At 46.3% G+C, this 24,275-nt stretch overlaps 2 protein-coding genes across 2 annotated transcripts; one reads left to right on the top strand and one right to left on the bottom strand.

The window, feature by feature from the left end:
• Positions 1-13,490: 13,490 nt before the first annotated feature.
• On the bottom strand, positions 13,491-16,385 carry Creld (Cysteine rich with EGF like domains). The gene is made up of 3 exons (XM_043426580.1): positions 15,843-16,385; positions 14,780-15,536; positions 13,491-14,301 (listed from the first exon to the last, which is right to left on the bottom strand). The coding sequence occupies exons 1-3, from the start codon at positions 16,005-16,007 to the stop codon at positions 14,075-14,077; spliced, it is 1,149 nt and encodes a 382-aa protein (XP_043282515.1). The 5' UTR covers positions 16,008-16,385; the 3' UTR covers positions 13,491-14,074.
• A 446-nt stretch (positions 16,386-16,831) lies between these two features.
• On the top strand, positions 16,832-23,862 carry alphaCOP (coatomer subunit alpha). Its single transcript, XM_043427533.1, has 5 exons — positions 16,832-17,064; positions 19,477-20,701; positions 20,782-21,729; positions 21,849-23,003; positions 23,331-23,862. The coding sequence occupies exons 1-5, from the start codon at positions 16,985-16,987 to the stop codon at positions 23,565-23,567; spliced, it is 3,645 nt and encodes a 1,214-aa protein (XP_043283468.1). The 5' UTR covers positions 16,832-16,984; the 3' UTR covers positions 23,568-23,862.
• The last annotated feature ends 413 nt before the right edge of the window (positions 23,863-24,275 follow it).

Genomic DNA, 24,275 nt, shown 5'->3' with positions numbered 1-24,275 from the left:
GAAAGATTGGAGCTGAGAGAAGCGCAGTTTATCCAGAAAGTTTCTTTATTGTCGTTCGTTTCTAGTGACAGTAGCAATCTGTACAAACTGCAGACTTTCTCTACCTCCCTCTCGAATTCCATATTTTTATAGACTCATTTTGCCGTCCGTCCATTCCCTGCGGACGGAAGACTTTGGTCACGATTTTTTTAATTACTCCGTCACACGCATGTGCCGGTGCGACTGTGCTAAAAAATGCATCCGAAGCGTCGTGCTCGATTTGGTTTCATTGCTACGACGCCACAAAGTGGTCTCTTCGACAACGGACGAGAAATATGCGTATACGCGTTTGTTGACGTTCAAAGCTTTCCCGGGGAATGAGAGGACGAGAAAAAGCAGGGAGAGCGAACGAGAGAGGAAGAAAATTGTGGTACTGCGGTGATGAGTTTGCTGAGGATTGATGGCCTCTCATCCCCGTAACAATTCCTCCCTCCCCCCCCTCGTATTCCACGTACGAGATATTGGCTCGAGCTCGAAGTAAAGGGCGCCCAGTTTGATGGCTTCCAGTTTATCGAATCCTCCCTTCAATTATTCCGATCACAACTTTCCGCCTGCGCTTTGACATATTGATACAACCATTCCTATATTTTCAAACAACTCGTATATCCCCGACCTTCCCACCCGCGAAATATACCAACTTTACTCTTCACACTCTTCAGACTTTTTGCTCCAATCTGACTAATGGAATTTCAAATTTCAATGAAATTTCACCTTTTTTCACCTCGCCCCACTTTCTCTCTCTCCCCGTTCATCCATTAATCATTCTCCAACATTTTTTTAACAACTTATTTCCCGAGTAGCTTTACTCTCCACTCGGATACCAAGGGACGTTAATATTCGTTCGAACGTTCTTAAATTATTTTGAATTTTCGTTATTTTTCTCCTCAAAGTACTGCTTTCTTTGCTCTTGGCTCTCAAACCCGGAGCGTTTCCATTAAAATTTCATGCATTTGGCAAAAAAACACTGAAATATCGAGTCTGACGAAATGTTTTTTCCAGTTTTTAGTGAACGCGGATACGAGAGAGTGGCTTTTTGGAGCAAACGCCTTAATTAGGCGCCCATAAGCACGAGGATTATGGGAGGTACTTTGGATATTCCGTCAGACGATGGTTAGACCACACCTCCTCCGGGTCCGATTCCAAAAATGCGGTAAACCCTAAGTTTTGTGTGTGCACAAACTGACCATTTGGTGCTGACAATGCGCGCGACAGAGAACTGGCTTATTATCGTATGGGGCAGGAATAGAGGACAAATAATCGATAGCTACGCGTCAGAGTTCCTCGAATTTCCACCAATGAGCTGACATTTGGGCAAGGGCGAAGGGGCGGTGACCCCTTCGCACCCCCTCACTACGCGTGAAAAGCATTTCGAGGCCAGGACAGAACGAACGAATCAACGGAAAAATGCCTTGTCCCCTTTGGGCTTCTACAGCCCCTGGCTACTTTTCCCTCTTTTGTTCCCTTCCCTGGCTCGACCGAGGGCTACTCTTCGCCAAACATACGGGATGCTTCCCAAAATGGCGTCTATACGTATCCGATCCTCGTCAACGTCGAATACCGTCCTTTCGTTTTTAATGACCTGCCAAAACAACGAGCTAACCGAATCATTCGGTTGGAGCTGCGTTCACTAAAAATCGAGAAATGTAAAGGAACGAAAATTTCGGGGTGCGATCAACTCGTTCCCTTTCAGCCAACGAAATCGTACAATTTGTGCAAATTCGTAACGGACACGAATATTTCGAATTTCGTTGAAAGCAACTTGATGGGAGATATTTGAATTCTTCGTCTTCACGATTTTTCTCCGAGGATATTATTCAACTTGTGCGAATTCATAATCGAAACGAACTTTTCAAATTAAGGTAGATCATGCTCGAAGTATTTCACCGGCGTCCAAATTGGACCGAGTTTCACTCCCTAATTAATGATTAATTTTCAACTTGCTAAATGACATGCCAATTTTAGCCCCACCACCTCCAATCATTTTATTCAGAGAAAGTACAGTCTCGACGAGAGCCTCAGGCCAGCAGACGACAGGGCTGTCAATTTACCTGTCCCTAGACTCTACAAAGTCTACTCATTTGATCAGTGTGCTCATCAATTTTGACTGCTCATTTTTTGCCGAAATGACAAGCCATTAATTAAACGTCGATCCATCACTGACCCAGCCCCAAAATTTCATTCGCCCCTGGCTAAAATACCGGAGTTTTTATGTTAAAATCGTTTTGTGTAAAAATCGCGAAAAGAAAACACACGCTGGGAAATAAAAGTGTTAATAAAAAGACAGAAGGCTGTGACAGGAATGGCCCGAGCCAAGAAAAAACAAAATGCCTGAATAAGCAAATGTGAGGTTACCCGAGTGCTCTTTACCAATTTCTTCGTTCAATCTTTAAGGTAACACTTCTTTGTACGAGCAAGACCATCGTCTCGAATTTTTTCCCAGACCTTCTTTATATACTTCGGTACGTTTTTCATAAACTTCGTAAGAAGCGTTCATTCGTAATGTGGAAAGACGAACGATTTTTTACGCTGAGTCTCTGTATATTTTTCCTCGTATTTAAGCACGTTTGTCTGAATAAGCAATAAGACGAAGCCTTTAAAATTTGATTCGCGTGTCAGTCGACTAAGCATTCAAACTTATAGTACCTTAAAGAAGATTGGAACAGACTGGAATGAAACAAAGTGTATACGAATTTCCGAGCCAAAAACTAGAGATTTTAGTAAACTTCTCGATCTGCCTTGCCTGAATCGTGCATTTATGCATATTGCTAATTAAAATGAGCGTTCAAAAATAAAATAGAGAGTAATTGCCTCGAGAACACGAAGCTGAGAACGCCCGAGGAAACAAAGATTCGATATTAACCGAATAAAGATTTTGGTCGGACGAAAAGTGACGTTTGATATTTCCCAAATGTTTATCCCGAATATAGAATTGTCAAGAGCTCACTTCCCTCTTTACTTACCTCGACATTTTGCTCAGCTACGATGCCAAAGTTCACATTTGCTTGAGTGCAACACCAATCGAATTATAACGATATTATTTAGCATCAATTATTCCTCGCTCCACCGGCAACGTCGACCATTTTCGTGCTATTTTGGTTGGGCTCGTAGGAAGATCGAGCCGCATATGCACGAAGGCGAATAATTGACGCGCGTCTCTCGACACACACCCGTGCATGAGCTTTTATATTTAACATCGAGATGAAGATTAATATTTTATGAGACTTCTCGCCGTATATGAGCAAAGATAGAAAATTCTATCGATCCGAAATTATAGCTTGCATTGTCTCCTCGGATGCGCTCGCACCGGCCGAGATTCTTCCTCCTTCGCGTACACCGCGCTAATGACGATAATGACTCGAGCCTGATAAAGTATGTCATAAAGCTGGAGCCAGGAGTAAACAACCGGTAATTCACTATCTGCACCTTTATTTCGCTCGAGTATTGTCGAGAAAGCACTTCGAAGATGGACGACGAACGAGGATCCACGAACGGCAATTGCCAAGGAAAAAACGAGGAATAAAGTCTACCCGAGTTTTACCAACGAAGCAAAATACTCCGCTTCTCATCCTCCTCCTCCGAAGCCTGCTGCACTCATTCGCAGAATCGAATTTAATGCTCATTGCGTGAGCAAGTGCACGCTCCTTCTTACTCCACCTTTTTTTATTTTCCTCAATTTTAGTGCCAATACGCACGAGTCCCTTTGACGTACCTTCTTAGAGCCCTCGCTCTCTTTTATGCTCTTCAATTATCGATAATTTTCATGGCGAATTAAATTCTAACGATTTTTCGAGTTTCAGTGAAATTGCAACTGCGAACGTAATTGATTCTCGACTTTTGTCGACCTCAACGACACTGGATCGTGATCCAAGTTTCGAGAGCCGGCAAAAAAGTAGGAGGGACAACATTTCTTGGAAAAGCGAGATTCAAAATATTCTCGAACCTGTTGGATTAAACGAGAGTCTGAGATTTTGGGAAATGGCCAAAAAATAGGAAACAATTTTCAGGAATTTCGTAAAATCAACTCCGAGAGATTTAAAATTGAGCGCAAAGTCAATAAATTGAACGGGAACGAATTCGGGATGAAATTTCTCGTGAGCAGCGCCAAAGAAACGATGAACAACATCCGGCCTCAGAAGCTGAGGTGTCTGCGTTAAAATGTTTAATTAAGAATATTTCATTCTTCGAAAAAATGTAAAAGGCCTCGCTCCCAAAGCACCGAGATTCTCAGCTCTGTACAATAGTTCAAAAGAAGAATAAAGGATTGTCGTTTATGTGAAACTGTACTCGGTGGTTTTGCAGCCGCGTCGTTGCGGGCGTTGCATCAATAAAAAATGTTTTACGGTTCAGCTCGTAAAAGAAGCAGAAAAGTACAAAGAGAGCAATGGGGATTGAGAGAGAGGCGGAGAAGCGACAAAGACTCGTCTTCCTGGTTACAAATCTCCAACTTCTTCGGTCAACTGCGTTATTGTGCTCCGTTTGTAATTACTCACGGCTCCCCGCGATTTCATGAAATCCGTGTTCGATGAAACGTGATAAAATACAATAGACTCGAAGCCCTGCGTCAATTTCTCTCTCGCGTTCCACTTTGAGCGACTTTTTAGGCATTGATTTCCGGTCTGTTTTGCTCCAGTCATTCCGCAGCCGCGCGCCAGCGTTTCTCACGAGACTCTCAAAATCGATTGACCCGAAGCGAAGACTTGCCGAAGATCATTTTCCAAAAAAACCGAGAACCTTTCACCGAGTCGAAGAAAGTGTTCGACCGTCCAAAGTGCTGGCTCCGAACGACGAGATTCAATTCGACCCAACAAAAGCTAATTCCCACCGAAAGGAGCATCCCCAATAAAAATCTTTCCGTCGTGTAATTACCTAAAAACCAACAAAAAGCGATTCCGTTTGAAAGCGATGCGAGAATAAGAGCTCAAAACGAGCCCGCTCGCTCGAAGCTGCTGTCGAGAATGATTAGCGATGATTGGCCACGCGTTTGGCGAGGCACGGTTTAACGCGGGTGTGAAAACCGAGGTCGATACACCGGTAATCGGCGCTCGGCTGCGAGCGAGGGCGAGGCGGGCGCCCTTTGGGAGGAAGATCCAAGTTTTTTCATCGCTCTTTCAAGATCCCGTGAAACTGAGCAGGAAGCATAAGGAACGCGAGAAAAGTGAACCGACCATCCCGGCTAATGGGAGCGGATTCGAGCCGTTATTTTTTCATTTTCGCCCTTTTCGTAAACTCACGCTCGCGCAATTTGGGGCGAAGAAACGGAGAGGGAAAGGGGGAAAGAACGGAGGGAAGGTTCCTGGCGCGCCCGATGACACGGTGCAGAGTTTTGTGCGCTAAGGGCGACCCCTGATCCGACAACCTGGCGATCCCCCTTTCTTTTTTAACTCTCCCCAGCAGCAGCAGCAGCAGCAGCAGCAGCTTCGCCCGGTTACCCCGCTGCGTTTTTTTCGCGTTTTTTCTCCGTGCCGGTGCCTCCGAAAACGCTACGCGTCTCGCTCTCCGGGCCTGTACGCTTTTCGTGTCGCATGTGCAAGAGTTGACGCTGAATTTACGACACGAGGGCTGCGCTGAAGTCGCCGCGGGGCAATGAGGCGAGAAAATTTTGCCACTTTTCGTACTCCCACCAAATTTGTGAGGATTCGACACTCCAGTGGAGTTCATCGCACTTTATGGGCGACCTTCGAAACGTCGTGACTCGCTCGAATTTTACTTCAATGCACTTCGAACAATGCACTACGATTGATCGATTAGTTACCTAACGGGGGGAGCTTTTAAGCATTTAAAAAAGAGTCGACCACGCTGTTGCTTTACGAAATTGCCTTCGGTTCGTTGTCTTCACAAATTCTGCCTCTGAAGAAATGTTTGGATTCGCGGCCTCGAGATCGCTGTCGGCGCTCGAATTCAAACTCGAACTTTTCAACAGTTTCGAGGCCTTTGGATTTGAAGCGATCCAGATCACGGCTTTCGTCGTTCCGTTGCATTCGACTCTTTACAAAATGGCTTCGGTGAATCGTTCTTTTAATATTCAAACAAACTTGGAAACTCGAGGGCATTGAACACGAGAACTCTGCACACTTTTGCAGAATCTTCGATCACGAAACACCGAAAATGGAGGCAAATTGTCGCGGCTTCCAAGCCAAATCTCAGTGCTCGTAAAATAGTCAAGAAAAACTTTAACATCGTCGAATTTCGTTTCATTGCGAAATATTGATTCGAAGCTTTTGAAAACTCATTCCCAAACGAACGTTTGAGAAGTTTTTCTCGCTAGTTCAGCAGTTTTAAGGCGGATCAATAATTTTTTAAAAATTTCCTCAAAGTTTATACATTTTGCGAAGATTTATTGATTCCTCGCATAAATTGACTGCAGCGATAGCGTACCTCGGTAAACAGTGTAAAATCGCTCCGTCCCGAGTGGAATTGAAAATCGAATGTGTTTTTTCGAGCGATTCCGAGGAGCGTGAAAACAGGAAGAGGCCGCAGGGTCTCACAGTCCGAAAGAGCGAGTCGTCGGACGGAGCAAGGAGAGCGGAATTCACGGCAGCGTGGATCATCGATTTGGGCGCGTGATGCTTGGCTGGGCAGAGCGTTCCCGATCGGTACTTATCCATCCGGCGAGGCCGGGTCTGTTTATCAGCTATTCGTTCCCGATGAGAAGAGAAGCGAGGATAGCAGAATCGACGCGGGGTTTTTCTCTCTCGATTTCTCGTCAGAAGCACACGAGCGGGATTACGAAACCGCAGCTTTGCTCGTCGTCCGAGTCGTCAAACCGAATCCAGGCTCCGAGAGACAGTTTCACCGTTACCGCGCGCTCGCCGCGGGCGAAAAAAGTTGTAATTGGAGTGAAAAACGTTAGAATTGCGAGGAAAGAAGGTCGATTGGCCCGGACGCGGGAAACTGCGATTTTTCAGCACTCGAACAAAGCCACCGCGCGTCAAACACTTAGAACGCACTTGAAGCAAAATGCTGGTCGAACTCCGGGAAGCGGGAGACGAAAATTTCGCTCAGGTTCCGAGCCCCCCGCGGCGCCCCGCCCGGTCGCTTATCACGGTTTCGAAAAGATTTAAAAAATATAAAATTGCGAGTTTATTTCGAGGCGGAGAGAAATGCCACGTGCCCCTGCCAGGAACACACTGCGATGTTTGTCTGGAGCCAGAAATCCAAAGAGTTCTCATTCTCTGCTCTCTCTCTCTCGCCCTTTTTCCTTTTTTCTGTCTCCCTCGCTCTCCCTGCGAGTCTCTCGTTCTCTCCTCAGGAACAGGGACTCGCCCGTATTATTATTTAAAACAACCCTTCGAGGGACCGCGAGCAGGGGGTAAAAGCCTCGGGGAGCTGAGCGTCGCGCACACATACCTCGTTTTTTAGCACTCGCTCCGCATTGGGGGAAGCTTTAAAACGTTGGGGTGAAGCATTACGCTGCGCCAGAGGAAGGGTGAACAAACTCGCGCGTCTCGCACAGACCTCCAGGTGCCCCGGAACGCAGCCTCCGGCCCGTTAAGGGGGTACGTGGGAATTATCTAGACAGAAAAATATCGAGGGGCAAACATATTTTTGGGATTACTCGTCGGTCAAACGCTGCTGCGGAAATCGTCGATTTTTAATTATCGAATGCTTCTCGATATTTTACAGCGGTGATTAATTCGGAGTCGCTTCGAGCGACAGTTTTGATGCTTCACCGTTCGTTTGGGGCTCAAACAACGCTGGGGTCGCGAGGACAGTGGATCGGGGCATTTTTTTCGGAACTGGTGGAAAACATATTTAATTGTGAACTGATTTTAGCATTTTTGGGAAAACTTGTCAGCGTTGCATCAGTTCGGAGTGACGCTTCGAAACGGTTGAAGGACGGGAAGGGCTTTACATCACTCAGATAAATGACTGCATGACTCAATGGTGGGTCGCGAGATTATTGGGGTTTGGAAGTTTTTCAAGAGGTGGTAGGAAGTCGGGAGGAATAGTTTCGAGGTGAATTTGCCAAAATTATTGAACTTTGAGATGAATACAGAAATGACATTTGTAGAATGAAGTTCAATTTCGATCCAAATATTAAATTCGAAATTCGTGCACTCGGAAGAAGGTTCGAATTACCACAATCCTTAGTCACAGAGTTATCGAATTTTGGGGCTGTAGAAATAGCCTTCGAATGTAATTTGAACATATTTGTGAACATTCTAAATTGCTGCACTTAATACTGATTATAAATATACAAGAAGAAGATCATGAAATTATGTTTAGATTTAAATATACGGTAGATCAAAGGACCGCCCTTCAAAAATTGTATAATATGGATATATTACACTGAGTATTGCATCCCTCATCCCGGCGCCCCGAGTTTTAATAATTTCCGGGTCGGTGTTCCGTCAACGAGAAGCCGAGGCGTGGGGATCCACCTAATGGCGAGTTCGTGAACTAAGCGACAGTTCGGGATGCCCCGACCCGCAGGTTCCCGGGGCGGGGTGCAGCGTCGAGGGTTGGGAGTGCCGTGGGTTCGGAGGAGCCTGAGGGATCGGGTGCCTGGGGCGCTCGGTGTCGGGTTCGTCCGCCGAAGCTCGGTGCCCGGTCCGAGCGTGCAGTCGGGAGCTCCGTGTTTGAATTCCCGCGGCGTATTCGGGGGCCGCGTAGCGGCGAGGGGGACACTTCCGTCTGCGGAAGTGCGTCCGCTGGTAGCGAGAACCGAAGTTTCCCAGGCTCCCGCACGGGGTTCCGGGCAGCTGAATTCCGGTCCGTCTCTCCGCGCTTTTTCCCTCCGGGCTCGAGCTCCCGGCCCGGGACGCTCGGCGCGCGTCGATTTTCCCGCAGCTTCTCGCCCCCCCGGTCGAGACTCGCCCCGACTTCGCGGCCAGTCCCCGGCCCTCGTCTCCCGCATCGCCCGCTCGGTCCCCGCTCCCGTGACCGGGACGCCGGGCTCCCGGCCCGGGACTCCGCGCGCCGGGGTCCTTCCCTCCTCGACTCCGCGCCGCGCGACGCGACGCAGCGACGTCGAGTCCGGCCCGAGGCCCCGCGCCCCGGTCTCCCGCGCCCCCGGGCTCCGAGCGCCCGCTCGCGCGCTCCGTTCCCGGGAGCGCGCCGTCCTCGCCGCGGACCCGCGAGTCCCGTTCCCCCGGTTCGGGAGCCTCGGTTCCGCGGCTCGGAGGCGCGGAGCCTCGGCGTTGTCCCCGGGCCCGGCGACCCCGGAGCCCCCGGCTCGAGGCCCCCCGGTGCCGCGCCCCCCGTGGACTCCGCACCCGGGGAAGCCGCCTTCCCCATCGACCCGAGAGGCCCGGTGCGCGGCCGCGCCCCCCAAAATCGAAGGCCCCCAGGAACCGCGTCCTTCCCCGGGCGACGGAGCCCCGGAGACTCCGGCGCCCGGGGAACCGGCAACGAGCCTCGCCCCGCGCCGTTTCCCCGCCCAGTCCCCGGCCCCGCGCCCCCGCCGAACGGACACAAGCCCCGCTCCCCTCCAGCTCCGCAGTCCCGACCGACACCCCGCGCCGACGACCCCCGCCCCCGTCCCGCGGTCCGACGCGCCCCCGCGAGTCCCCCCCCTCGGGACTTCCCTCCCGGAAAAAACACTCGGCTCCCGATCCGCTCGGACTCGGTCGAACCTCGCCGCAACCTCCGCTCCGGCCCCGTCCAGGACCACGGGACTCGACCGCGCCCCGGCAGTTCCTTCGATCTCCGTCGAACCGAGTCCACGCGACCGGCGAATCTGACCCAGTCCCCTCGGAACTTTACGCCCGCGGATCTAACCCGGGCTCCGGGCACTCGAGCCTCGGCCGAGGCTCCTCGCTACCCCAGCCCCCGCGCGACCGAACCCACCCCCGGAATCTCACGGCACCGGCTCCCCGCGACTCGCGCCTCGGCCCCGGGCCCCGCAGCGGGGCTCGCGACCCGGGGATTTGGTCCTGGAGGAAAAATTTGAGTTTGAATTTAATTATTGCGCATGTTTGTTACAACAGCCTTCAAAAATTTGTATAATATGGATTTATTAAACTGAGTATTGCATGCCGAGCGTCGTCCGCGTCCCGCTCAAGTACACTCCCGTCGCCCGAACCGTGTACGAGAGCCCATGAGTGCGTGCTCGCTCTACCGGCGCGCGGAGGAACCACCCCGGCCGGGGGTTTCTCCGCCTCCGGGCGTCGCTCTCCCCGCGCCCGTATCGTCCCGTCGCTCGTCGCGGGTTCCGCGTCCCGCGTGCGCTCGACCCCGTCGCCGGGCCGAGGCCCGCGCGCGTTGCGCCCCGCGGCCGAGGTCCGGGGTCCCGAGTCCGGGGGCGCGCGTTCCCGGGGGGCCGGGGAGCGCGGCCCCGGCTCCGGGGGCGCCGGCCCGGCGCGGGCGCCGCTCCGCCGGGGCGCGCCGCCCGGGGCCCCTTCCGGAGAGCGTCGCGCCCGCGAGCGCGCCGGCGCGGCTCGCGGCCGCCGGGACGCCGCGCCAAAACCCGAGCCCGGCGCCCTCGCCCCTCCGGGAGCGGACTCGCTCCCGGCGACGGGAGCCCGCTCCGCCCGCGCGCCGCGCCGCCCCGTCCGACGGGCCTCGCGGCCTCGCGCCCGCCGCCCAAATTCACGCGCACCGAGACCCCGCGGGCCACGATCTTCCGACCGCTTTTTCCAAACGTCTCTCGGGAAACCCAGTGCACTTGGAAACTTTCATATGCACTCGGGATTCTGGACTCGGGGCTCTCGGGGAAACTCTACCACGACTCTCTCGAGAGAGGCTCGCGCTTTGGGAGCGAGGGAAACTCTCGCTCTTACCCCGCTACGCGGAGGCGCACGCGGCCCGATTCTCGGCGTCGGGAAAAAGCAGCTCTTGAATTTTTTCTGGATGCTCGCAAGAGGAGCAAACGTCTGCGCGAATTGAATTGAGATGGATCTGAAATTATGTTTTTATTTATTTATGAGAAGCTTTGTCAAGCTTCCGGCTTCTCTTCAAAAATTTTTATAATATGGATGTATTACACTGAGTATTGCATGCCCGGAGTTTCGTGGTTCGAGTTTATATGCTCCCCGGGCGCTGTGTCGTCGACGAGAAAGTTTGGAGCGGCGCGCCATCTGTCGGAGGAATGGAGCGGGGTCCCAAGGTGGATTCCGAGCCCCGTACTTTGCCCGTACGTTGGAGCGGATATCGGAAAATTGGATTTGCCTGCAGGGAGAAAGATTCGCGTGTTTCTGGAAGCCGGAGTTGCGAGTTATGGGAGTCGCCGAGAAATTTTGTGTGGGGGAAGCAGTATTTTGGAGTTGCGAGCAACGAGGGGGCGCGGGGTGGAAGGAAAAGGGCATGTTTTTTGACGCGGAAACGAGTGATCGTCGGTGTCGAAGGGATTCGGAATTGTCGATTCGGGATTCTTCTTTGGTTTGTTGTAAGCGGGCGGAGCTTGTTCTGAGCTTGATGGGACCACGGTCGATCTCGGGGTTTGCGAGAAATTCGGCGGTTTTTTTACTTTTGTGTTCATGGGGAGGACACGGCGGGAAAGATCGACGGGGAAAATTGCAGGGGAGGAAATTTGGTCGGCGGAACGATGGAAGTTTGCGGGTCCGTGGCGTTCGGCCGTTACGACGTGCTTCGGTGGAAATTCAAAAAATGGAGGAGTCGTTTTAGCGAAAATATTCAGGTTTTCTCCTCATGGGGAATTTCGGGAGCTTGCAGCTCTTTATTTTGAGGAATTGTTGGTCGGGAATACTCTAGGAACGCAAGGCTAAATTTGATCGCGGGGAAAGGTTCGAAAGTTTCTTGCAAAATGAGGAAAAATTGCGGGTCCTCTCGACGCGCCAGTATTTTTTTACTTGACGTCGTTCTGTGTCTGCTTTTTTTAGTCGCTTCGGCTCTCGGCGATCGTCAACAATTCCCGGGGGTTTTCGATCGCTGAAATCCCCGTATTTGGGAGGTAAATTACGGTGGTGTATTTATTCTTGTAAAATGCCGTGGGATAAAAAATCTAAGTGCTTGAGCAGTTCGTCAAATACGCGTGAGAGTCTCGCAAGTGCATTCGAGGTTATGTTCGGAATAAGTCGGCTGGATTTAAAATTTTTGTCTATAAAAAAAACACGCTCGACTCGACGATGCGAGGGCGAAAGCGCACAAAAATCAATGCAGAAGGTTTATGTTTTGTCACGCTTTCGCAAACTCCGTAAATTTCGGTTTTTATAAAGTTTGCCAAACGTGATTAAAAATCGAAATTTCGGTCACGAACTGAATATCGATGCTTTGAAATATATTCAGAGTCACATGCAACGAAATATTTTTGATCCGGAATTACCCGTGTGTGTGTGCTTGAACTCGGTGATTCGTCTCCGGCAGCTTGGTCGATTTTCTCGTACCAACATTTGTTTTCGTTCTGATGAAAGAACTCGATCCTTTGAAATAATCAGATTCACAATTTTCCGTCCACAAAACAAATCTCGTTCGAACATTTTCATTTCCGTATATTTTCGCAGTGAAACAAAAACATCGAACCAAATCCAACGAGATCGGACGAGAATATCATGAATTCGACCAAATTTTTCCGTTGCGTTAACCAACGTCGTCCGTTATTCGGGCAAAAAGTGAATCTAACGAATCCGAGCATATTTTATTCGAAACGAGATTTGATTGGTCGAACGTTTTTCAGTCCATTGTTTCGTGAGCTCAACCATTTCGACTACCACAACGTATTATGTCGTAACGTACTCGATTTGTGCCTTAACCCGGTTTTCAGGAAAGGGGATCTTGAAATTCGTACGTTCAATAGAGAAAAATGCTAGTAGGCATGTAAGTGTAAAGATGGGGAAAGGGGAGTAAGAAGCAACCGGCTGAGCCCGAGAGCGCTGGGGTTGCACTTACGCAACGTGATTTCGACGCGAAGAGAAAAGTTAAAAAAAGAAAAAAAGAGGAGAGAGGGTAACCCGCTGCACCGGTCCTTGGCCCCTAAAAAATCCAAAAATCCCATTCACTGTATCAGCTCACCCTATCGAGGAAATATGTGCCGAAGGATTTTCTTTCCTCGTCTTCTCCCCCCCCCCTCCCCCTCCACGCTGCTCGGCTCTTTCTCTCCAGCCGTGACAAAAGTGTTCTACCCATTTTTACCCCTAAAATCGCGCATGCACACGCTCGAACCCGGTTAATGCGGAGAAACGAGCGCGCGGATGTTGAGGGAGAATAAAAAAGCGAGGGGGGCGAAAGGGGGAAGGAGAAAAATCTCATTGTATTTGGCAGCGTCGAAAAACCTTGGGGTTAAAAATTATCGTTACGTTTCTCCGGTTTCCGTCGCTATTTTCGCTTCCCTCTCGCTTTCTCTTCTCCTTTTTATTGTGTCTTTTGAAACATTGTGTATTGAGTATCATATCCACCTTTTTCGTATTACAGTGCCCGGATTATTTCCAATCCCTTTCAAACTTCGCCTCTTTCATGTCGCCTCCGCCCGCCATTTTTTTCCATACCTCGAAAAAAATCACACAAAACCAGCACGAGTTGGGGCTGTGGAACTTCATCGTGAAATCAAAAACACATTTCTCTGGCATCCGATCTTCATCCATTTTAATCCTGATTAACTCAAATACGTGGACTAGAAAATACATTTCTATTGAGGAACTAAATGAAATATTCCATTCGTTATTTCACTATTTGGAAGTTTCGACGAGAATTCAATCCCAGTGGAAAACGATTGGCGGTTCGATCGATCGAGGAAAATTTACAAAAATGACATTTTTCCTGAATTTAATGACAAACTCACCATTTTTTGTACTTAAAAAATGAACACAGATTTTTCTTGATGGAAAATTCAAGTACAGGTTTAATAATAATTATAATTAAACATTCAGTCCCCGAGACATAACCAAAAATACCTCTTCATTGTGGCGTCTCTGCGTCCTAACCAATTTACATATTTTACATTGGAAATTTGTGGAGAAAACGTACTTCGAATCTCTCGTTTTTAACTCTTTTTTTGGTAATCGAAATTTATACAAAAATGCAAAAGATCAAACCGAGAGATTCCGTTCACTCGATAATTGTAAATACTCGACTGTTGTCACGCACATAAAACCATTTTTTCCTTAATTAAATCGATTGTTTTTTTTTTTTTATTTTCTATTCATTCGGCAGGCCCTAAAATGTCCATATTCGGTGTGGCACTCTGGACGTTCGTGTTTGCTATCATGTATTCGGAAGCGGATATGTAAACACCGACCATCACTCCTATCACACTCGCAGCGTAAATATTTCGTTGGCATATTAAAATTCCTGTCGCCACGAGGAGACCGAAGTACGTGAGGTAACGAGCCCAATTTTCTGTATTTTTACGACCGAGAATGTCTGGATCTGAAAAAAACAAAAGAAAAATACTCATAAAATATTTTCCTACCACACAATATCGCGGAATTTTATTTCGTTCGAATATTTCAAACCTCTAGATAGAAACATCTCTTTGGTATTGAACGTAAATTTCTTTCATATCTTGGACTTTTAATAAACAGGATAAAAAACCGTTGAGAAATATTCACGCGAATTCGTTCGTTTTCTACGATTCACGCTCAACTATTTTCATTCTTGGAATTGAATGGTGGTGGAGATTGCTGTTATCGTAGCCAATGGTATTAAAAATTCTGGTATTAATTTTTGTAGGAATATTATCAAAAATATGAAATTTAATATCTTGACGGCAAAAGCAATCCTTTGATTATTTGAATTTCGTTATTGCTTTTTGGGGAAAATGAATACTGAATTACATCGCAATATTTTTCATGATGTTATTTCATGACAAGAATTTTCAAGCAATTTCGTTTCTTTGATAACTTACTTATACAGATATTGTCCTTGAGCTCATATTCGTCAGCACATTTGATACACATGTCCGGGCCATCCCCGGTGCAGCCATTGCAAGCCCTGTCACATCGCAGACACGAATGGTTTCCTTCTTTATTAATGCAGAACTGATTTCCTGGACAGTATTTGTCGCTTTCTAGGCATTCGTTGATGTCTTCGCATCCTCTTTCACCCATCATCTGCCAGCCATCTTTGCAACTCTCTAGGCAATCGGCAGGACCTGCTCCTTTGCAGATTCCTACACAGGCTGTGTGACAAGTTGAACACAATAATTTGTTCTCGTCTCTGTAAGATTCGTAATGGCCGGCAGCGCACTCTCCACAATTCGTGCCTGTGTATCCTCGATCACAGGCACACTGGCCGTTTCCTTTCCTCGTTCCTGCACCTTTGCACTTTCCATTATTGCTGCAAACATTGTCAGGATAACCCTCGCAAGGTGTGCATGCCGAACCAAAATGATCTTTTGGACAACAACGCTGCGTCACTTCTATACAAAGGTAAGTGAAAATGTCGGGGTGTTCACTTTGATGGTTGAACCACCAATCTTCTATATTCTGCTCCAGTTCTTCTGCCAATGTGTAGCATTGATCTTCGCCTCTATCCACGCCTTTGCAAAGATTCTCTTGAATTTCTGTCAGTCGGACTTCGCTCTTCGAGTAGCTCTTCAGCTTGTCCTCTTCCCATGCGGTGTCGCCTCCCTCGAACTTTCCTCTCTCCGTTCTCTGGATTTCCTGGTGGACAGAAAATTTCATTATTGAGCAGAACAAAATAAATTTAACCAAAAAAAATTCTATATATTGGTGATTCTGCAGGAACTCGACAAACTCAACTTTTGATCAATGATAGGAAGCACTGTCTTAATGATACATTTTTTTGACAAATTGCCACTGTCAGTTGGAATAACGATAATTTAAAAACTCAGTCAAGGCTAAATATAGAATAAGGAATTGCAAATAAAATTGCAATTAAACTAAAATCAGAATAAAATTTGTGAGAATATTTTCAACTTGTACAGAGTTCAATTTTGATTGGCTTACCTTTTTGAGACTCCCTGTAAAAACTTTGCATGCTGCACAGGGTGGCAGTTTTTCTGATTTCAGTTTCGACGGTGGCGAGTATTTTTTACTTTCGGCAAAACCGAAAGAGCAGAAGATAAAAAGTGAAGTTGCATGGAGAAAAAAGATACTGGCAGGCTTTAACATATTCTTAAGCGCTTCTGGCAAATCGTTACTTAAACTATAGTTATTTTTTCAAGTATGTACTCGAAAGAATTTCAGTTCTGCTGAAAAATTAGTAAAAGTTTGCTAATCAATAAATATTTTAGCGGTAAAAATCTGCCAAAAGATTGCAGTTTTCACAGCAGACAAATTATTGAAGGTGTGTTGACAGACGCAATATCCACCACCTTGCCGTCTTAGCCAATCGTAAGTGGACGTGCGGTTGGAAATTCACCTATCACAAATCACCGCGTAGAATTTTTCAACTTTTTTATTCAAATTCCGAAAGCTACTGAATTCATAACCAATAAATATTCACATTATTCTAGAGCATTTTAAAGTCTATTCAACTCGAAACTATGCATAACAATCGCGTTCGACGATTAAAAAGTTCGATAATTAATTATTAACTGTTGGTAACCAATAATTTTGGTATTCGAAAATAAAATACCATGAAAATTCGAAATTTCATATTTATTCAAGTTGAAAAAGGCGATTGAGTCACGATGGTTATTCAAAATCATTTAGAAATAAAAAAATCAGGAATCGTATTGTTGAAAAAAAAGATTAATTTTATCCATTGTTGATTAAAAATCCAACAAATCCGTGGCAATACATAGTGGAATTATTTACTGATGCATGATCAAGAAGTATTTCGCCCCTCTTGTTCTGCGCTCCGTTCCTTCAAATTCGATGCAATCGATCAACTCAACGCGCGCGCAACAAAAAAGCCAGAAATTCGAAACTTATTGGCCAAGTTCATGCAGGTCGGTGTGACGACCGGCAAATAAAAAATGGTGTATTTTCGAGTTCAGTACAGTTGGCAAAGGTGTAAGTCCACGATATCCAAGTGACGTGTCTCGATCTCGGCTGTGTGAAATAACGACAATTAGAAAAACCGCCTGGGCGGTGATAAATGTTTAATCTTTACGGTTTTTTTCGGTTGAAAATACGAGAGAAATATGTTGACAAAGTTCGAGACCAAATCAGCGAGGGTCAAGGGACTCTCCTTCCATCCGAAACGTCCATGGGTACTTGCCAGGTATGTAACCCCCAACAATCAATCGCTATGTTTAAAAAAAATGATTAACCTGCTGTCGGTTTGACATCTGCAAAATTAACACAGATTCTACTTCATCACGTGCCATATTTTGATTTTTCGAGAAAAACTCCACCTTTTTCAAGATTTTTCTTATTTCAACGTATTTTTTTCCATTCTTGACAAAACAATCGAGATATCATATTTTTTAAAAAACACTGGACAGCCTGACTTCTACAAAATATGACATCTGAGTGAATTTCTAATGCTGTTGTGCATAGATATTCCGAAAAAAAGTGACTCAATAAAAATGACATTCAGTGTTCTTTATTATAAAAGAGATTTTTTTCGTAAAAAATTAATTGTTCATTTTACATAAGAGTACATGCATCGGATAAAAATCTTTCTCATTTTTACAAATATATCACAATATTCATTCACTTAATTCTCAGCTGTTTCCCAAAGTTATACATTTGCCACGGTAGTTGCTATTCATTTGCAGTTCCTCCAGTCACAGGCATTGCATCAGATTCCTTATTGAGGGTTGGTTCAATGGCGACATCTTGAGCTTCTTGTGACATTGTTTTTTCCGTTGAAGCAGTTTTTGTACTAGCACTTGCCGCTTTTCCCATTTCCGAAATGGAATTTTCTTTAACAGTTTGCATAGATTTTTTTGACTCACTGAACTTTGTAGGAACATCGACTCGAGGATTCTCAGTCTCCGAATTTGTAGATTCCATAGACGTTGGTTCGACTTCTAAAATTCTGAGTTGTAAAACAGCGTCATCAGAAATAGTTTCTGTAGGAATATCAGATTTTTCTGTCGTTGATTGTTTTTCAGAGTTTAGTGATTGTGTTGCAGCCTCCTCAGCTGGAGTTTCCAACAGAATGACAGGTTCCTCCGGTGTGATTCTCTGATCGAAGCTTGGAAGTTTCAAAGGAAGTTCTGAGATGATAGTTTTAACATTGACCATGTTGGCTTCCGAGTCCTCCGATGTTCTCCTCACTTCTTGAGACATCGCCTGCGTCTTGGTAACCTTACTTCCCGATTCCGTTACCAGATTTTTCATTTTGTCACAATCAGCAGGAATATCTTGGAATACAGGCCTTTGTAGGAAAGTAGGTCTCTTGTCATAAGCGATCAGAGGTTGAACAGAAAGTTGTCGGCGGTAATACTGTAACGTTGGTTCGTGATGATCGGGGAGAGGAAGGGCAACATCCCTGGAAAGAGGTTGAGGAGTGTTGTAGAAGGTGTATGGATAGGGTTGGGCAGGTGTGTAAGGCTGAGACGGAACTAAGGGTTGAGGCTGAGGGTAGAACTGCGGCGGGGAATACATTTGAGGATAACGGAACATTTCATAATTGGGGTAAAATGGTTGTGGGGAAAACTGTCTCTGGGGAGCTGGATAAAAGTATTGCTGAGGTGTTCGGATTCCAAATTGGAGGTACGGGATGGGAATTGTTGCCCAGCATCCACTCGTCACTACTATAATCTGGGAATACCAATTTGAAAATCAGAAAATTTGACGACGAAAAGTTTGTTTATTTCGAATTCGACATTCGTCTTTTCGGTATACTCACAATCAATGACGTGATTCTCGACTTCATGGTGTTTGTTTAGTGCACTGTATAACCCAAATGAAGAACTATCTACAACTGCCTGCTCATCGTTTATCCTCATCTATATACACCCGTTCGAACATCCTAAACGCCTCGAGCCCCACCAATTTTGTTCAAAAACGCTAACTGACCCGAATGTTTTCTCGATGAATAGCCTCAGGCTATTCCTGTTTACACAACGAAATCTCGTTCGAACCGTTATTTCGTTCGAAGAGTTATCTCACGGGCGTGGGCCATCGAAATAACTGGTTCCTAACCAATAACGGTAATCTATTTTCACATGGGGTCAATACTCCTCTTAATGACAAACGTGCGAAATTAATTTTTTTACCGCACTCCCGGAAACTCTGACACCGAACACAAAGACATTCACTCGTCTTCAGGCAGTCCTTTTTTCTTATTCTCACAGATTCCACGTAATGACATGGGCAATAAAATTTACATAACGTAATCGCTATCCAAGCATCAACGAGTTTTTTTGATAATTTGACCACTTTTCAACGGCTGGAATACAGACGCTATGTTCAATTCAAATTTCCCTAATTTATGCACTGGTTTTTTCCTCGGCTCCAGTAGAACGTCACATAAATTGTTCCTCACATTTTTGCATAATTCAACCGACAAACTTGTAAATGCTGTGAAAATTATTGAATCAGGTACGAACCATTGAAAAATCATGAAATATAAAAATATTCGAAAAAAAAAATGACAGCGATTTAAAAAAATTAGAAGAGATTATTCTTCTCGTATTCCACGAATTTGAACATGAAAATGATTGAGCAATTTCTGTTGCAGTTTACACAATGGAGTCATCCAACTCTGGGACTATCGGATGTGCACGCTGCTGGACAAGTTTGACGAGCACGATGGACCAGTACGGGGAATATGTTTCCACAACCAGCAGCCGTTGTTCGTCTCCGGTGGGGATGATTACAAGATAAAAGTATGGAATTACAAGCAGAGAAGATGCATTTTCACGCTTCTCGGTCATTTGGATTACATAAGAACGACGATGTTCCATCACGAGTATCCCTGGATACTGAGTGCATCGGACGACCAAACTATAAGAATTTGGAACTGGCAGAGTCGAACTTGCATTTGTGTTTTAACGGGTCACAATCACTACGTCATGTGCGCACAGTTCCATCCGTCAGAAGACATGATCGTATCAGCATCGCTCGATCAAACAGTTCGAGTCTGGGACATTTCTGGTTTGAGAAAGAAAAACGTTGCCCCTGGGCCCGGAGGCTTGGAAGACCATCTCAAAAATCCTGGAGCAACGGATCTTTTTGGACAGGCCGACGCTGTTGTGAGGCACGTTCTCGAAGGCCACGATCGTGGAGTCAATTGGGCCTGTTTCAATCCCAGCATGCCTTTGATCGTTTCTGGTGCAGACGATCGTCAAATTAAAATGTGGAGGATGAACGACCTCAAGGCCTGGGAGGTCGACACCTGTCGAGGACACTACAACAATGTTTCCTGCGTTCTTTTCCACCCGAGACAAGATCTCATTCTCTCTAACTCGGAGGACAAAAGTATTCGCGTCTGGGACATGGCGAAACGCACGTGTCTCAATACTTTCAGGAGAGAACACGAGAGATTTTGGGTCCTCGCCGCCCATCCGACGCTGAACCTCTTCGCAGCTGGCCATGATTCCGGAATGATCATCTTCAAACTGGAAAGGGAACGTCCCGCTTATGCTGTTCATGGAAACCTTTTGTATTACGTCAAAGACAGATCTTTGAGGAAATTGGACATCACCACGTCGACGGATACCTCCGTTATGCAGATTCGCGGCGGTGGGAAAACTCCTGCCTACAGCATGTCGTACAATCAAGCCGAAAATGCTGTTCTCATCTGCACCAGATCTGCTGCTAACATCGAAAATAGCACTTACGACCTTTACATGATCCCACGCGAAGGCGACACCAACACCGATCCCGAAACTAAGAGGGGATCGGGCGTCACTGCTATTTGGGTCGCTAGGAATCGTTTCGCTGTTTTGGACCGAGCTTACTGCGTAAGATTCGTACTCCACTTTATTACGATTTTCTGTAAAACATTTTCGAGCAACGAATCATTTTGTTTTTGTTTCCACAGCTGGTGATAAAAAATCTGAAGAACGAGGTCACGAAAAAGGTGCAAATCCCGAACTGCGATGAGATCTTCTACGCAGGAACAGGAATGCTTCTCTTGCGTGACAACGATCAAGTTATACTTTTCGACGTCCAGCAAAAGCGAACCCTAGCTGAAGTCAAAATCTCGAAATGTCGCTACGTCGTTTGGTCCAGCGACATGTCGCACGTTGCGCTTCTGGGAAAACACGTCGTCAACATTTGCAATCGTAAGCTCGAGTCGTTGTGCACGATTTGCGAAAATACGAGGGTCAAATCCGGGGCCTGGGACGATTCGGGAGTTTTCATTTACACGACGAGTAATCACATTAAATACGCTATCACAACCGGAGATCATGGAATCATCAGGACCCTCGACCTCCCTATTTACGTTACGAGGGTCAAGGGCAACCACGTTTATTGCTTGGATCGCGAGCCCAGGTCGAGGATGCTGAAAATCGATCCCACTGAATACAAATTCAAACTCGCTCTCATAAACCGGAAGTACGAAGAAGTTTTGCACATGGTTCGCACCGCGAATTTGGTTGGACAGTCGATCATCGCGTACCTGCAACAAAAAGGTTACCCCGAAGTCGCGTTGCACTTCGTCAAAGATGAGAAAACCAGATTCGGCCTCGCTCTCGAATGCGGAAACATCGAAGTCGCTCTCGAAGCCGCAAAAACTCTCGATCACAAAGCCTGCTGGGAAAATCTTGCGCAAGCTGCCCTCCTCCAGGGAAATCATCAAGTTGTCGAAATGTGCTATCAGAGAACGAAGAATTTCGAGAAACTCGCGTTCTTGTACCTCATTACTGGAAATCTTGATAAATTGAAAAAAATGACGAAAATCGCTGAGATTAGAAAAGACGTTTCTGGACAATATCAAGGAAGTTTGCTTCTCGGGGATATTTACGAACGTGCCAAAATCCTCAGGGTAATTATTTCCGACTTTTTTATCGTCAAATATTTCAATTAAACTTTTGAAGCTCCGCATTACATTTTCTGACTAATTTCCAATGTCAATAAAACCAAAAAAATGTCCAAATTTTTCAGAACTCCGGACAAAATTCCCTGGCGTACGTAACCGAAAAGATCCATGGAATCGCGACCGAGGAGGACGACGCACAGATCGAAACGATGAAGGAAGAATTGGGAAATTTGGAGGAGGGAGCGCTATATTTGCGGCCCCCGGTTCCGGTCCAGCAGGCCGAGAACAATTGGCCACTACTGACAGTATCGAAGGGATTCTTCGAGGGAGCGATGATGTCGCGCGGAAAGAGTCAAGTAGCAGCAGCTTTGGCTATCGAGGAAGATTCGACGGCAGTGGAAGGTTGGGGTGCGGACGACGAGTTGGGAATCGACGACGAGGATGGAGTCGAGAGTGGGGAGCCAGGCGCCGAAGGCGAAGACGGTGCCGGTTGGGAAGTCGAGGACGTGGACCTCCCGCCCGAGCTCGAGACTTCGGTCCCAACTGCCGAGGACGGTTATTACTCGGCGCCGACGAAGGGCGTTCCAACGTCCCAGCACTGGGTCAACAATTCCCAGCTCGCGGTCGACCACATTCTCGCCGGATCCTTCGAGTCCGCGTTCCGTTTGCTAAACGATCAAGTCGGCGTCACCGAGTTCGAAGTTTATCAAACTCATTTCCTGAACACTTTCTCACGAGCTCGCACGAGCTACGCTTCCCTTCCGAGTATTCCATCCCTCTATGCTTATCCTCAGAGGAATTGGAAGGATGCGACTCCTAAAACCGGGCTCCCCGCCGTGGGTCTGCATCTCGTCGAACTCGTCCAAAGACTGCAAGTCTGTTACCAACTGACCACAGGAGGAAAGTTCCTCGAAGCGATCGAAAAGCTCCAGGCGATACTTCTCAGCGTTCCTCTCCTCGTCGTCGACACCAGACAAGACATCGCCGAAGCTCAGCAACTCATCGAAATCTGCAGGGAATATATCCTCGGTCTGAAAATGGAAACTGAGAGAAAGAACTCTCCCAAAGGAACTCTCGCTGAACAAAAACGCGTTTGCGAAATGGCCGCCTACTTCACACATTGCAACCTACAACCCGTTCATCAAATATTGACTCTACGGACTGCTGTTAATATGTTCTTCAAACTCAAGAATTACAAAACTACCGCTTCGTTTGCTCGGAAACTCTTGGAACTTGGACCTCGAGCCGAAATCGCACAACAAGTCCGCAAAATCTTACAAGTACGTTATTCGTTTACATACTAGAAATTCGGGCAGCGAGTTAATTTCGAACCATCGATTTTCGAATTTCCATCCATTTTTCACAATTACGTGAAAATTTCAATTTTTTAAGCACCTCTTTGAACCAGGATTTTTATTCCATAAATAAACTGCAATTTCGGTATTTTTTAATTGATTTTCGATTTTTGGCTCAATCTGACACAAATCTGGAGAGATTTTCATGGCATACAAATTTTTAGTATTTATTTTCATGTTCCATGAATTTTTTGTGGTTTCCGAGGTGATATGCCGAGCGTTTTTTTTCATGAGATAACACCTTGTTTTCAGGCCTGCGATAAGAATCCGGTAGACGAGCATCAACTGGCGTACGACGAGCACAATCCTTTCTCGCTGTGCGCAACGACGTACACGCCTATTTATCGTGGAAAGCCGGAAGTCAAGTGTCCTTTGTGCGGCGCGAGTTATCATCCTCAGTATAAAGATACAGTATGCAAAGTGTGCGAAGTTTCCCAGGTTGGCAAAGAGTGCATTGGACTTAGGATAAGTTCGTTACAATTCCGATAAATTTCACAATAATATACAATATTATTAATAGTTATAAATGATTATTAATGCGATAAGAAATGCGACTATTATTGTTCAGTCAATGAGCTGTCAAGTATCGTTGTTGGCTAAAAATATCACAAGATTTTAAACACCACACTTAGAATGCGTCCAGCATAATAAAGTTTGTAAAAAAGTGCATTTTTGGCTGAATAATAAGAGCCTTTTTTGGGATATACGATCGTCGTTTTAATTTTTATAGAAACTATGCTGAAATATCAAAAAATCGAGAAATAAAAGTGCTTTCGTAAACGAATCTGTAAATGAGAGAGTCATTAGTCTTGGACGGTGGAGCCCGCTTCGAAAAACGACATTCTGATTTCTTTTGGTTTTCAATTAGTTTATTTTTTGATCCATCCCAAAAAATGGAATTTTCAGTGTTGTCGCCAAGAGCGGCGCTTTTTAACGACGAATCATTTTTCCCAGAATCATTTTTATCTTATTTAATGCTTGAAATTCAACGCTTCGCGCGGAGTCATTTGCTTTTGTGTGAAGTGAGCTGAGCTCAGGATGGCAATTGGCGAAAAAAGTGCCGGCTTCGACGCGAAACTCCCTAGATTGAATTTTTGTCCACTGCAAAGCGTTTAGGCCATTGCTTTTATTTGTTTCGAAAATTCTGTGATTGAAAGCAGTTCCGTTTTATATTTTGTTGAAAAAAATTTTCGCGAT

The sequence above is a fragment of the Venturia canescens genome, chromosome 8 (genome assembly GCF_019457755.1).
Source record: "Venturia canescens isolate UGA chromosome 8, ASM1945775v1, whole genome shotgun sequence".
In the NCBI taxonomy this organism is placed as follows: domain Eukaryota; kingdom Metazoa; phylum Arthropoda; class Insecta; order Hymenoptera; family Ichneumonidae; genus Venturia; species Venturia canescens.
Note: the sequence above shows the minus strand (reverse complement) of the source record. Positions and strands in the feature narration are given on the sequence as shown.